The sequence below is a fragment of the Baudoinia panamericana genome (assembly GCF_000338955.1).
Source record: "Baudoinia panamericana UAMH 10762 unplaced genomic scaffold BAUCOscaffold_6, whole genome shotgun sequence".
In the NCBI taxonomy this organism is placed as follows: Eukaryota; Fungi; Ascomycota; class Dothideomycetes; order Mycosphaerellales; family Teratosphaeriaceae; genus Baudoinia; species Baudoinia panamericana.
Genome location: NW_006911262.1, coordinates 331,964 through 344,505, shown reverse-complemented (window position 1 = coordinate 344,505; position 12,542 = coordinate 331,964). Strand labels below are relative to the sequence as shown.

At 55.0% G+C, this 12,542-nt stretch overlaps 5 protein-coding genes across 5 annotated transcripts; 3 read left to right on the top strand and 2 right to left on the bottom strand.

Moving 5' to 3' along the window:
• Positions 1 to 97: 97 nt before the first annotated feature.
• Positions 98 to 1,083, top strand: BAUCODRAFT_89154 (uncharacterized protein). Its single transcript, XM_007678151.1, has 3 exons — positions 98 to 208; positions 270 to 650; positions 715 to 1,083. Exons 1-2 carry the CDS (start codon positions 116 to 118, stop codon positions 624 to 626), a joined length of 450 nt encoding a protein of 149 aa, XP_007676341.1. The 5' UTR covers positions 98 to 115; the 3' UTR covers positions 627 to 650; positions 715 to 1,083.
• On the bottom strand, positions 979 to 1,893 carry BAUCODRAFT_156498 (uncharacterized protein; the record flags this gene model as incomplete). Its single annotated transcript, XM_007678252.1, has 4 exons — positions 979 to 1,533; positions 1,607 to 1,660; positions 1,720 to 1,820; positions 1,870 to 1,893. The coding sequence occupies 4 exons, from the start codon at positions 1,891 to 1,893 to the stop codon at positions 1,377 to 1,379; spliced, it is 336 nt and encodes a 111-aa protein (XP_007676442.1). The 3' UTR covers positions 979 to 1,376.
• A 142-nt stretch (positions 1,894 to 2,035) lies between these two features.
• On the top strand, positions 2,036 to 7,077 carry BAUCODRAFT_139136 (uncharacterized protein). Its single transcript, XM_007678251.1, has 3 exons — positions 2,036 to 2,230; positions 2,290 to 6,482; positions 6,580 to 7,077. The coding sequence occupies exons 1-3, from the start codon at positions 2,185 to 2,187 to the stop codon at positions 6,688 to 6,690; spliced, it is 4,350 nt and encodes a 1,449-aa protein (XP_007676441.1). The 5' UTR covers positions 2,036 to 2,184; the 3' UTR covers positions 6,691 to 7,077.
• Positions 7,078 to 7,194: 117 nt separating this feature from the next.
• Positions 7,195 to 8,775, top strand: BAUCODRAFT_70708 (uncharacterized protein; the record flags this gene model as incomplete). Its single annotated transcript, XM_007678138.1, has 4 exons — positions 7,195 to 7,246; positions 7,314 to 7,607; positions 7,678 to 8,552; positions 8,614 to 8,775. The coding sequence occupies 4 exons, from the start codon at positions 7,195 to 7,197 to the stop codon at positions 8,773 to 8,775; spliced, it is 1,383 nt and encodes a 460-aa protein (XP_007676328.1).
• A 269-nt stretch (positions 8,776 to 9,044) lies between these two features.
• On the bottom strand, positions 9,045 to 11,402 carry BAUCODRAFT_70259 (uncharacterized protein; the record flags this gene model as incomplete). The annotated part of the gene is made up of 3 exons (XM_007678112.1): positions 9,045 to 10,766; positions 10,826 to 11,248; positions 11,313 to 11,402. The coding sequence occupies 3 exons, from the start codon at positions 11,400 to 11,402 to the stop codon at positions 9,045 to 9,047; spliced, it is 2,235 nt and encodes a 744-aa protein (XP_007676302.1).
• Positions 11,403 to 12,542: the final 1,140 nt, after the last annotated feature.

Below are 12,542 nucleotides of genomic sequence, written 5' to 3'. Positions count from 1 at the left end.
CTGTCAACACCGCCCTGTTTGCGAGTCTGACAGGCGCTCCAACATCACAGCAACACCTAGCATTGTTGCTCTTCATCCATTCCAGTAGCATATACCCAATAGTCACTTCGGAAGAATGGCCGCCGTTTGCCCTGTAGTTGGAACAACCACCACCGTCCTACCTCCAGACCACCCAGCCTTGTCTTCAGACCCAGAGGCGCGATGCCCGGTACAGCACCCTTTAGGAGCAGCGATGCTTCTGCAACTAGACTGACACGGCTTATTCCTAGGTGACGAACGCTAAGGTCTCGCACCACACTGGCAGTGTCATCCATAACCACCCAAGCAGCCCGACTATCCCCAAGGACTCGCACGAAGCAATGGATGCGCGTGCATGCCCCGCGCTCAAGAACGTGACCAAGAAGGATGGCATCACGGACGCCTTGTGTCCGGTTGTGGGCCCAGTGTCCGCCTACCTGCCACCTACCCATCCTAAATTGACGGAGGCGGAGGCCGGCAAGCAGTGCCCGGTGACGAACGCGAAGTTGGAGCATCACGAGGGCAAGGTGCACGAGCACCCCAGTGTGCCGAATGATGCGCCTGTCCAGAAGTGCCCCGTTGCCGGCGCTTTGATGGATCATGAGTAATTCGCCTGAGAGCTCTTAACACTTGTGAGCTACGATAATGGACAGCATGGACGGCGCAATGGCATCCATTGACCTTGTACATGGGCAGGTCACGCTTGTTCCTCCTTCAACGGCTAGTTCGGTGTACAGTTCCTTTACATGCAAGAAACATTGAAGCGCTAGGTGACTGCTAGTGGCAACTAAACGTGCCATCTCCTGACGGATGCTCTTCATCTGACAAGATGGGCATTGGGGAGCGGTTCGCAGCAAGATCTCTCCATCACCCAGCCATGTACTTCGAGTAACCGTTGGAGAACTGTAGCTGATCATACGGCAGTAAGTATTCGTGGGTTTTATCAAGGTAAATCTGGAGACTCCGTGAGTTTTAGCGGGCTGCGAAGATAGTAACAACTTATAACATGGCACGCAACGTAGTTCGTGAAGTTGCCTTTAATGACTATCACCCCGGATGTGGAGCAGTACTATCGTACCGGTTCCGTGCAGTACTATCGTACCGGTTCCGTGCACTCGAGACGCCGCCTTCGCTGTTCTAAGGTTGCAAGACGTTGCAAGGTGCGGCCTGTCTCCGATAATTGCGAGCCCCGACCATATTGAACATTGCTATATGCAGCAAACATCACCAGCAGACGTCTTGGTCTCTTGATTTATTGTAGCATTGTCGAGCTTCGCTGGAGCTAGTGTACATGCGTTCTTGCTTTTGCTAGTCTGGAATGTATTACCGTTAAGCACCCCAAGCGAGTCAGCTTTCGCTTAGAAGGGGTTGTCCTCCGGGGGAACCTCATGCACAAAGTAGCTCCCAATGAACGGTAACTTTTGCAGAATGTCTCTCTGCACCCGAGGAACAGCGTCGAGGAAGAAGATGCCGAAGATGCCTAGTGAGATACCCATGCCTGCAGCAAGGCTCATGCTATAGTCAAGCGGTTAGCGGAGGCCGAAGAAACCGACAAGCAACATTTTGTGGTGCGAAGAAGGGTGCGTACTATCTTGTCGCTTGTGTCATGTTCAAGCCGTATGCGTGCCAGCCAATCTTGTACCTGCCAAATGCGTCAGCAGGCATCCTCATATACCGCAATTCGATATCGAAATGACATACTCCGGGCCGAACTGGCTCTTAAAGGACTGGTAGTCAACTCGCCGGCGGTGGAATGGTGGGCGGACACCTCGCGCTCCCTCGCTTTCGAGCCCATATTGGGCCTTCACGAGCTGTTAGTAACCATTAGCACAACGTTGGCAGTGACCATACCATCCGTATCAGTGAGCGACGCATGATTCCTGTATTTAATGGCTTGGTGAAGTGACGCTCAGAGCATGGAGAAAGTTAGGAGCAGCAGCATGCGCGGTGATGCGGCTGCTCAATGCGATCGCCCGTTCCGTCCCCCGAAGCTTAATTGCGCCAATGCCCTCTGAACAACCATTCCCTTTCCGCGTGGCTTTAATAATGGTTAATACTCAGAGACCGACAACGTGGGTGCCTTGGACTCGCATCTGGCACGGCTAGATCGCATATGAACCCGCGACACGGGCGCAATGCGGCAAGTCAAGAGAGTCGGAGCCGTCCATGAATGCTCGAGCGATGGAGGCGTCGTCGAGCTCCAAGGTCACAGGTAGGGCTGGGCGCAACTACTTCCATACCGACGGTCACACAAGGTTGACTGGACGACAGTGGAATATCATGACCCGTCCGGAGTCTTCCCGTTAATTTCAAGAGAAATTGCTGGTCGCCTACCGCTCCGAAACCTGAACTGGCAATCACCATCCAGGCCATTGCGCCAGATCCGCCAATTACATGTAGACTTTGTGCCCGACAAGTTCACGGAGACTGCTTTGCGGCCGCCCATACAGCGGTTCGATTCCAATGGTCCCACCAGCGTTGAGATCGTGCGGAGTGGGCGCAGAGATGCGGTGAAGGAGCGCAGGCACCAAATTCCGGGCCTCAAAACCTCACCTTACTTGAAGCTTTATGTATTACGATGTGATGATAAGGATACGTATAAAGACACGGAGCGCAAGCGTATACGGGAATGGCTACGAGACAGCACACAGGCCGAAAGCAGCACAGGCGACAATCACGATGCCTTTGAATGGCTGATATTGCACGTTGTTGTGCCAGGAACTACTGCCGCTAGCGAACCAAGATGGCGCGAGTCAGTGAAGGAACCTGACGAGCTTAAGGAACGTAAGACGAGCAATGTCAAGTTCCCAGGCAAGCCTCCACGTACGGTATTTGACCGCTTACGGGCCGACTTCAATGATTCTGGCAAGGCTGGCGTGGATCGAGTGGCGCAAATACGATTACTCAAGCAGAATATGCCTCCGGATCTTTTGCCTACACCGACCGTTGCGGAGACCTTGGAAGAGACGACTCAGGAGCGGGAGCTCTCATGGAAGGACCTTCTGGACAAGCTCAAGGTCCTTATACTTGGCCCATTCGATGCGCGAGTCAGGCAGTACGAAGTTGACATTGCTGAGCAAGAGTCACGACGGTCTCTACCAGGGTGGAACTTCTGCACCTTCTTCATTCATAAAGAGGGCTTGGCTAAAGCTCTGGAAAGCATCGGCCTCGTCGAAGACGCACTGGCACTATACGACGAGCTCTCCCTTGGTCTGGAGACTGCTGTCCGCGAGATTGCATCTGGACAGGCTGACGGCACTGCGACTAGCTTTGCCGCTTACACCAATGATATCGTTGACCGAATCCTTGGCTTTTCGAAAGCAACCATGAATGGAGCCATGAAGCGTGACTCCAACGGCCTTCAGCATAGCTCAGGAGCTGGCTTGTTCAGCAAAGACTATCGAGAGGAGATTGTCCGTAGCAACATCTCCGTTTTCGACTTCTTCTGTTACCTCTTCATCAGACAAAAGGCGCTGATACTTCGGCTTGCCAATACCGCTGCCGCAAATGCCGAGCTCGGTGCCGCCAGGTCCAGCGACTCAAGCGAAGACCTTGTGCTCATTTCTGAGGTCTGCTGGCGCGCCTCAAGCTTTATACCCAACAGCGCTCGATCATTGCGACAGGAGCTTCAAAGCATGCCCAAATCGACCGAGAAGGCGCTTAATTCACATGATGTTGACGCTATCACTTATTCCTGGATATACCTAGTGGCTGGTTACATTCTTTCCGAAACAATTGCACCAGTGCTGGACTTGGTACAATTAGATAGCAACAGTAAGCCGCTCGTTAATGGCACCTCCCCTCAGCGTTCCGACTTCAGCTTCGCCATGGGCGCAAGTCCTTATCCGGAGCGGTCTAGCAGCCTAGCCGTCCGTCAGTCTGCACCAGATCTACACCGGCCGTCTGTGGCCATGAGCGAAGAGTCTGCGGGAACAATTACGGGCTCAGAGATCGATCTTGGCACGAAGGCGGCGGGCATCCCAGGGCTACCGGAGCTTGCAACCTACCGTGCTGAGCTGGTTGTTATGCAGCGCAAAATGCTCGAGGACTTGGCGCAGCACCGCGGCTGGCTGGCGGGTTGGGCTGCTGTAGAGCACAGCAAGCCTCGATTGGAGGATGTCGAGCTGGACGCCTCGAACAATGACGAGCGCGCCGAAAGTGCTGGTGGTATTCAGGCCACTCCAGAAACGGAGCCTATAAAGTCGGCTTCTATCGCACTCGTCCCACCGTCATTAGCCACCGCCCTAGAGTCCGAGCAGGCTTTCCAGTCCGCCTTTGAGCGTCTGAGCGATCAGGCTATGCGATACTACGCTGTTGCCACGCAATCAAAGTCGGTTGATCTCATCATTGGCGATTTGGCGCTGCTCAAGCGTCAGCAAGGTGACACCGTGACTGCAGAGGACTATATTCGGCATTTATTACCAAGCTTCGAAGCAGACACCTGGAGTTCAACGGAAGCTGAATTACTCCTTGTATACATCAGCTGTCTCGAGGAACTGCAGCGCCATCTGGAGCACCTGGAAGCTGTGCTGAAGCTCTTATCGAAAGTTGCTAAGAAAAGAATGGTCCATACATCCTTCGTGACTCAGATCTACGACGATTTCGATGTTTCAGGAGTTCTCCAGAAGGCCATTGATATCTCAGCTGCCCATTCAATCCAGCTCGACTGTCGCCTAGAGGACTTCTTCGGCGACGTGCAATTCGATGAACATATAGTCCACCACGATGACATGGATGGATTCACGCTCCGCCTGCGCTTACGACACGTCCTCGATGATGCGGTCGAGGTAGAGGAAGTTGCGGCGAGCCTTGTTGCAGCCCAGGACCCAGCTCAGGTGATTATGCTTCGTTGCGCTAGATCAGTCGTGGTCCGGCCAGGCCTTGTAGACGTCAACCTAGATTGCTCTACGTCAGCGCTGGGCCCATTCTTGCTCGGAAGCTTGAAGTTGAAAGCGCGCGGACTCACCTTCGTAAAGGACTTTCAGCCAAGTAAGGCGCCTACTGTGCTAGTGAACGGCAATGGCATAGGCTCTCCAGCGCCCGTTCGGAACGAGCCGTTACAGTCGTCTGTCTTTCTATATCCTTCCGAAAGCTCGTTCAACCTGCAGGCCGAACTTGTCCGAGATATCCGCCTTGACAAGCCCCGCCATCTCCTACTGACGCTTAGCAGTGGACGGAACGAGGTTGAAGGCGTCGACCTGCGGATCAAGCCAACTTCTGCTGGGCTTAGGCTGCACCTTGCGGATGCGGATCTCGAAGGCATCGTGTTATCCGGCGGGGGTGGCAAGCCGGGTCAGCTTGCCATGAGCAGTCTCTCGGCGGGCCAATCCGCTCTCATCACGATTCCATATACGGTCGACCAAGCAACCCCAGACATCTCCATGCGCTTCGAGGTTCATTATCGCACACCGAAAGGTCCTTTTACCTACCTCACTTCAACGGTGCTGCGCCACGAGCTACCGCTGGATGTCGAAGTCAACGAGAGGTTCCGGATGAAATACCTGACGTCCAGCTTCACTCTGCGTACTTTAAGACCCGCGCCGCTGTTGGTGCTTGACACTCATCTGCGCGAGTCCATGGCTTACACTGTCGAGGCATCTTCAGTACCCAGCGCTTCGTCAACGATCACAGAAACGATGCCAGCCAGGCTAAGGTACAAAATCTTCCGGAAGGCGCCATCCTCTGGCAAAATGATCAAGCGCAACGCTTCTCTCGCGTTGGATGTGAAATACGTTTCCTTCGTCGACCTAATAGCCACGACGGTGCGAGAGTCTTTCGCAGAGTTTCTGAACGCTAGCGGCTGTCGCCCTTTGCGACATCTTCTATGCCCTATCATGGATCAGAAGGTTTGGGGACTCCTGCATGCACCACATGTGGAGCTTAGTGCCGTTTCGCAGCAGCTTAGGATGCCTTCCTTCCAGGAGTTCGGCTGGAACAATATCATCGATACATTACCGCCGGGCGCGAAACCAGACGTCGAAGCATGCTTGCAGAAGTGGCACAGCGAGCATATCACAATCGCCACTGCTACCGAAGGCGCTCTGACCGAGAAAGTCGCCCGATGCGTTACCATTGCTGTTGACGTTCCGACAGTGGACATCGTCTTCAATGCGTCGATGATCGTACAGGATAAAGGTTATATCGACGTGCCGGGACAGAAAATCTTGATACTCGGCACACCTGTCACTGCTGAAATCAGCGTACGACATACCTTTGATTGGAGCGCTTCTAGCGTCTTCGGCTCGAAGCAACTGGACTCGAAGACCAGCTTCGTCATCGAGATACAGGCTGACCGGGAGGCATGGCTCGTAGGCGGTAGACGACGAGCTCGAGTCACCCTAGACATGGATAACACTGTCCTCGGCATTGTCTTAGTCCCACTGAGACTCGGGACACTCGCTCTACCTCATGTGACCGTTCAGGCGCAAGCCCCGACCACAAACGAAGGCGGAAGCCAGGAGGCTGTGCAACCATACGTCTCATGCGAGACACATTACGAGAGCGCAGGCCTCAGGTTCGAGGTGATACGAGACACTCGAATGACTGAAGCACACATTGTAGAAGGCGATGACGCTGCGGGACCAAGTGCTTCGAGACCGGGCACAGCTACCAAGTCGACTATTGAGCCCGGATGAAGACACCAGGCCGTACCAGTTGGCTACTAGTCATTAGTTTCGAGGCATGTCCGGCGGCATTGACATATGGTTATCACGAGAAGGGTCAGCGAACAGCGAAGGCTCGCCGTGTGAGAATCAAAGGGACAGGCAGCGCCCCTAACAGGTGATCTGGCAAGGTTTTTCATTGCCTCGCAGCTCTCCACGACAGCTGAGATATCTTTGTTGCAGACGTCAAAGCCCATGTGCCCGAGGCAGCTCGAAAAGGCAGCTTGGCTGACCTGCCGGAAATAGCGTAGCCCGGATGAGGTGCTTTGGAGCTTGAAGCTGCCCGCAGGTGAAAGTGTGGCATTGATCCAACGCGGGGTACGACAACGAAACTCACCATACCACACGCGGATCAAGGAACCAAATTGACCATTCCCACAATCGCGCAATAGCCATCGCGGTAGGCGGACCCACTTCCATTGTTTCCTACTACTCAGTCTCGCTTTCTCCACAATCTATGCCCTCGTCTAAACCTCTCTCTAGACTTCAACAGCTTCGTGAACAAGTCGTGAAGATGGGTGGAGAAGACATCACTCCCAAGTTCGAGACGCTGCAGCTCCATGCCGGTAAGGTCTCTTCCATGCACTTCGTCGACTTGATAACAAGTGTACACCGCTGACACTACGCTGTTAGGCGCTGAGCCAGACCCAACCACCAAATCCCGCGCCACACCCATCTATGCAACCACCTCCTTCGTCTTCAATGACTCCGCCCACGGGGCGAGGCTATTCGGCCTCAAGGAGTTCGGCAACATCTACTCGCGCATCATGAACCCTACCGTCGACGTCCTGGAGAAGCGGATAGCGGCACTAGAAGGCGGAGTCGCTGCGCTGGCCGCATCTTCCGGCCAGTCGGCACAGTTCATGGCCGTTGCTGCGCTGTGTCATGCCGGCGACAATATTGTGTCGACTTCGAACCTGTACGGAGGTACTTACGAAACCCAGTCGGAGAGCTGAAAGCAGGATGCGAGCTGGCTGACCCTATGCTCTCATTGTAGGCACCTATAACCAGTTCAAGGTTTTCCTGCCTCGTCTGGGCGTCACGACCAAGTTTGTGCAAGGAGACGATCCACAAGAGTTTAAGAAGTTGATCGATGACAAGACGAAGGTGGTATACGCAGAGACTATCGGCAACCCGCGATACAACGTCCCGGATCTCGAAGCTATTGTGAAGGTGGCGCACGAGGCCGGGGTGCCGGTGATGGTGGACAACACATTTGGCGCTGGTGGGTACTTCTGCCAGCCCATCAAGCACGGCGCAGATATAGTCGTTCATAGCGCGACCAAATGGATTGGCGGACACGGCACAACGATCGGCGGCGTCGTGGTGGATGCAGGCAATTTCGACTGGGGATCACCAGAGGCTCGGAAACGGTTCCCGCAGATGACTGAGCCGAGCGACGGATACCACGGCTTGCGGTTCTGGGATACTTTCGGTAAGTTGACGTTTATCATTCGGTTACGAGTGGAGGTTCTGCGTGATCTCGGCGCGGCACTCAACCCATTCGCGGCGCAACAGCTGCTCCTCGGTGTCGAAACACTCAGCTTGCGGTGCGAGAGACATGCGGAGAATGCGCTAAAGCTGGCGAAGTGGCTGGAGAAGAACGAGAATGTAGCGTGGGTGAGCTACCCAGGCTTGGAGTCGCACAAGAGCCACAAGCTAGCGAAGAAGTACCTGCCGCGAGGCTTTGGCGGCGTGCTGTCGTTTGGCGTCAAGGGTGGCGAGAAAGCCGGCAGTCAGGTTGTAGATAATTTCAAGCTCATCTCAAACCTGGCGAATGTGGGCGATTCGAAGACGCTGGCGATTCACCCGTGGACTACTACACATGAGCAGCTGACGGAGGAGGAGAGGATAAGCAGTGGCGTGACTGATGTACGTACTTTGTACTGCACCGTCGGAGACGGAAGGCCGTTCTGCTGACCTCGTTTTGCAGGACCTCATTCGGATATCTGTCGGCACGGAGCATATTGATGATATCATCGCAGACTTTGAGCAGTCGTTCAAAGCTTCTGCAACAAAGCCGCAGCAGAATGGTGCGCCAGAGAATGGAGATCAACAAGGTGACCTTGACGCACCGAAGCAGCCGGCTGTGTAGACAAGTAAAGACCGCATTGGCTGTATTGGTTGGCAGCTTACTACTTCATGGTACTTGCTGTGTACGACTATCCTTGTGTGATAATGCCAGCCACTGTGCAGCCTGCGGGAGGATGTTTCATTTGCTGTAAAAAGTTGTCTTGCTAAAGTGCTCATACAATGTACATGCGCTCCTCCAGCCCCGTTAACGCCTCAGGCGCCTCTGTACACTCTGCTGTACCTTGTCCGCATCACGCAGCATCCGGAGCACCCACAAGTCAACCACCAGCCTCACGCAGAAGCACCCGCGGCAGTCGGCCCATAGTTTACCTGCGGGTCCGGCTCGCCCGGCGCCATGAAGTTGGTGTACATATTCTTTTGCGCCTTGGCCGCCGAACACCTCGCCATGGTAGGACTACTCCTCGAAATGGAATCCGTGAAGAAGAAATTCTCAATCACCGGCTTAAACGCCTCGCCGGTGACTTTACTGCCCTTGTTCTGATCCACCAACTGCACCTTGCTCAATGCCTGCATGGCCTGACTCGCCGGCTCCACAATATCATAGCGTCGCAGCGCCGGGGAGATTTCTTCCATGCGGTCTCGTAATGCCTCGACGTCATCGTAGGGAAGAGGCTGGCCGAGGGCTTCGGAGACGGCGCGCAGGATCTTCCAATCGTCGCGCGCGGCGCCGTAGATGGAGGTTGCGGCGCGGCCGAGCTGGACGCGGCCTTCGGTGTTGACGTATGTGCCGTGTTTCTCCGTGTACGCGGCGCCGGGGAGCACGACGTCGGCGAGTTGGGCGCCGCGGTCGCCGTGGTGGCCTTGGTAGATGACGAAGGTGTCCTTAGGAATGTCCTCTTGACTAATCTCGTCCGCACCGAGGAGCCACATGAATTTGGGCGTGACTTTAGCGGACTCTGGGTTGTGGACCGACCAGCCGAGCTCGTAGGCGCCTGTGCGAGCGGCGGCGCGTTGAAGGACGTTGTAGCCGTTCCATTCAGGGGTGAGGAAGCTGCCCTTGTTCTTCTCAACGAAACTGCCGATGGTCTCGTAAATGGCCTTGGCATCTGGGTGTTCAATGGCGCCGGAGCCGATGATGATCATGGGTCGCTTGGCGGATGCAAGCTTCTTGCCAAAGTCGCCGGAGAGTGCGGTCTTCAGGTCGGCAGCATTTGCGCCGAGCTTCTCGTAGTCGAAGGTGGACGGGAAGTCTTCGCCGATCATGCCGACCTCAAGGTCAGACCGTAGCCATTGCTTGCGTATCCGGGCGTTAAGAAGAGCAGCCTCCCATCTTGGGTTCGTGCCGACGAGCAGGATATAGTCTGCTTCTTCAACACCAGTAATCTTGGAGTTGAGAGCGTAGTTTGAGCGGATGTCTATGCCGTGAGCGACGGGTGACGAGCCTTGGGGCTGGTCGAGTGCGAGGTTCTCTGAGCCGAGCTTGTTGGCAAGATCCTTTGCCGCGGCGAGTGTTTCTGTGTCACAGAGATGACCAGCGATGAACTTGATCTCGTCACCCTTCGGTTGAAGCTCCTTGAACTTCTCGCTGATCTCAACCAGGACCTGCTCCCACGTCGCAGGCTGGAATTGGTTGTCTCGCCGAATGAGAGGAGTCGTTAAACGCTGGGTGCTTAGACCGTCACAGGCGAATCGACTCTTATCGTTGAGCCACTCCTCGTTGATGTCGTCGTTCAGTCTTGGTAGAATGCGCATGACTTGTAATCCTCGTGCATCAACCCTGATGTTGCTTCCTAGACCGTCAAGGATATCAACTGTCTCAGTGTGTTGGAGCTCCCAAGGGCGAGCACGGAATGCGTATGGCTTGGACAATAGTGCGCCGACAGGGCAGAGGTCAATAACATTACCGGAAAGCTCGGTGTCAAGTGCTGTCTCGAGGTAAGTACCGATTTGAAGGTCATTGCCACGGCCAGTTGAGCCGAGCTCGGGTGCGCCAGCGACGTCGTTTGCGAACCGGATACAGCGGGTGCAGTGGATGCAGCGGTTCATCGATGTCTACAATCATCAGTCAGTATCGCGCCTTTCTCGCTTCCGCCAATGCATGTGTCTCGTACCTTGACCAGCGGACCCATATTCTTGTCCTCTACCGCACGCTTACCGCCCACCTCATGGAAACGCCCTCTGTCCGAACCGTAACGCATGCTCTGATCTTGCAAGTCACACTCGCCACCCTGGTCGCAAATGGGGCAGTCGAGCGGGTGGTTGGCCAACAGAAACTCCATCACGCCTTCTCTTGCCTTGTGGGTAAGCGGGCTGTTCGTCTTGACGACCATACCGGGCTGCACCGGCCATGCACATGACGCGACCGGCTTAGGTGCTCGCTCCACCTCCACCAAGCACATTCTGCAGTTGCCCGCAATCATGAGCTTCTCGTGGTAGCAGTAGCGGGGAATGGTGACGCCGGCCTTCTCGCAGGCTTGAATGAGTGCTGAGCCAGCTTCGATGCTGACCTTCTTGCCGTCGACCGTGAGCTCGACCTAGCACAGAACATGAAATATGAGTATAGGCACGGAGTAGTATGGCGGCATGGGGTGTGCATACCTCCGCTCGCCGCCGCACACTCGAGGAGAAGGGCCGCGCCGCATTGCGACTCGCCAGCCTCGACGACTGCCGTAATGACCGCGCAAACATCTTGGCGCCGCCGGGTGACCAGAGATGCGCAAGAGGGAGGTGTGGTGAATGTTGCAGTGGCAACGCTTCGGATGGAGTGAAGCATCGAACGCCCAGCTTAATGCATGATTGGCCAGAATTAGCTCGGCGGGGACAGCCGCTGCAGACGACATCAAAACTTCCTCTGGCCTGCCTCTCCTAATGTTCTTCTTCTCTTCTTCAACTCATTCACCGGCATCTATTGTAGGATCATTGCAACATCTCCTTCCATGCAAGGCTCCTCTGCTATATGCCGCAGAGCAAGTCGCACGCGCCGTAGCTGGATATATGGAGAGCTTCACCCAGCAGGGTAGGCTCGACGAAAGATGCTCCTTACCGACGGTCGCTACATCCCCCATCTCAGTCTTCATATTCCCTTCTCCCTCATCTTGATTCAGTGAGAATAGCCATACCGAGTATACGTCTTGGAACGCATGTTACTCACGTGTGCCTTTACACGTTCTCCCACAAGGCTTCATTCATGCACCTTCATAAGCGCGGCTTTATATAGCAAGCAATATCACATGACCACTGTATTCACTGTGCCTTTGTGAGGATGCACATGAGTCCCTCTGTCCCTTTCGTTCTCAATCCGCCGAAAGACAAATCAATTAGCTGCCCAGACTACGTCCTCCCGTAACAGTCCCGAGATATACAACCTATGGCTCGCACGAAGCACATCAAACGCGGCTGCCGGCATCCCAACTGCCCTCATTGTCACCACCACGAAATTTCCGCGCCATTGCCACAGCCCCTGCCAGAGTTGGAACGCATGCCAGGGGGCTGGGAGTGCTGTCGGTGCTTTCACGAAGACGTGCGACGCTGCGGGCACTACAACATGGACTGGGAAGCACGATGTGGCTGTGGGCAGGGACTATGTGACCAGTGTCTCAAGTTTGGTATGGGGCGCGCCTCTTGACCCGCTGGAGGCGAACCGTTAATCACACTTATGGCAGTCTTTGAGTACGAGATCAGAGACAAGGACAGAATTGTGATTTGGCCGAGAAAGCCTGCAGCGGGCGCAAGACTGACCTAATCTACTCCTCGCCGTTGTGGAGTCGTTGATGCAGACGAAGATCATACCGCGACCATGGTGCTGCCGAAGAAGCGTGCGGCGGACAC

Bases quoted from the DNA above. Each gene is read 5' to 3' on its own strand.
- BAUCODRAFT_89154 (XM_007678151.1), top strand. From the start codon at position 116: ATGGCCGCCGTTTGCCCTGTAGTTGGAACAACCACCACCGTCCTACCT. The intron at 209-269 runs GTACAGCACCCT...GCTTATTCCTAG, and splicing joins ACCCAGAGGCGCGATGCCCG to GTGACGAACGCTAAGGTCTC.
- BAUCODRAFT_139136 (XM_007678251.1), top strand. From the start codon at position 2,185: ATGAATGCTCGAGCGATGGAGGCGTCGTCGAGCTCCAAGGTCACAG. The intron at 2,231-2,289 runs GTAGGGCTGGGC...ACTGGACGACAG, and splicing joins GTCGAGCTCCAAGGTCACAG to TGGAATATCATGACCCGTCC. The intron at 6,483-6,579 runs GTGCAACCATAC...CACACATTGTAG, and splicing joins AAGGCGGAAGCCAGGAGGCT to AAGGCGATGACGCTGCGGGA.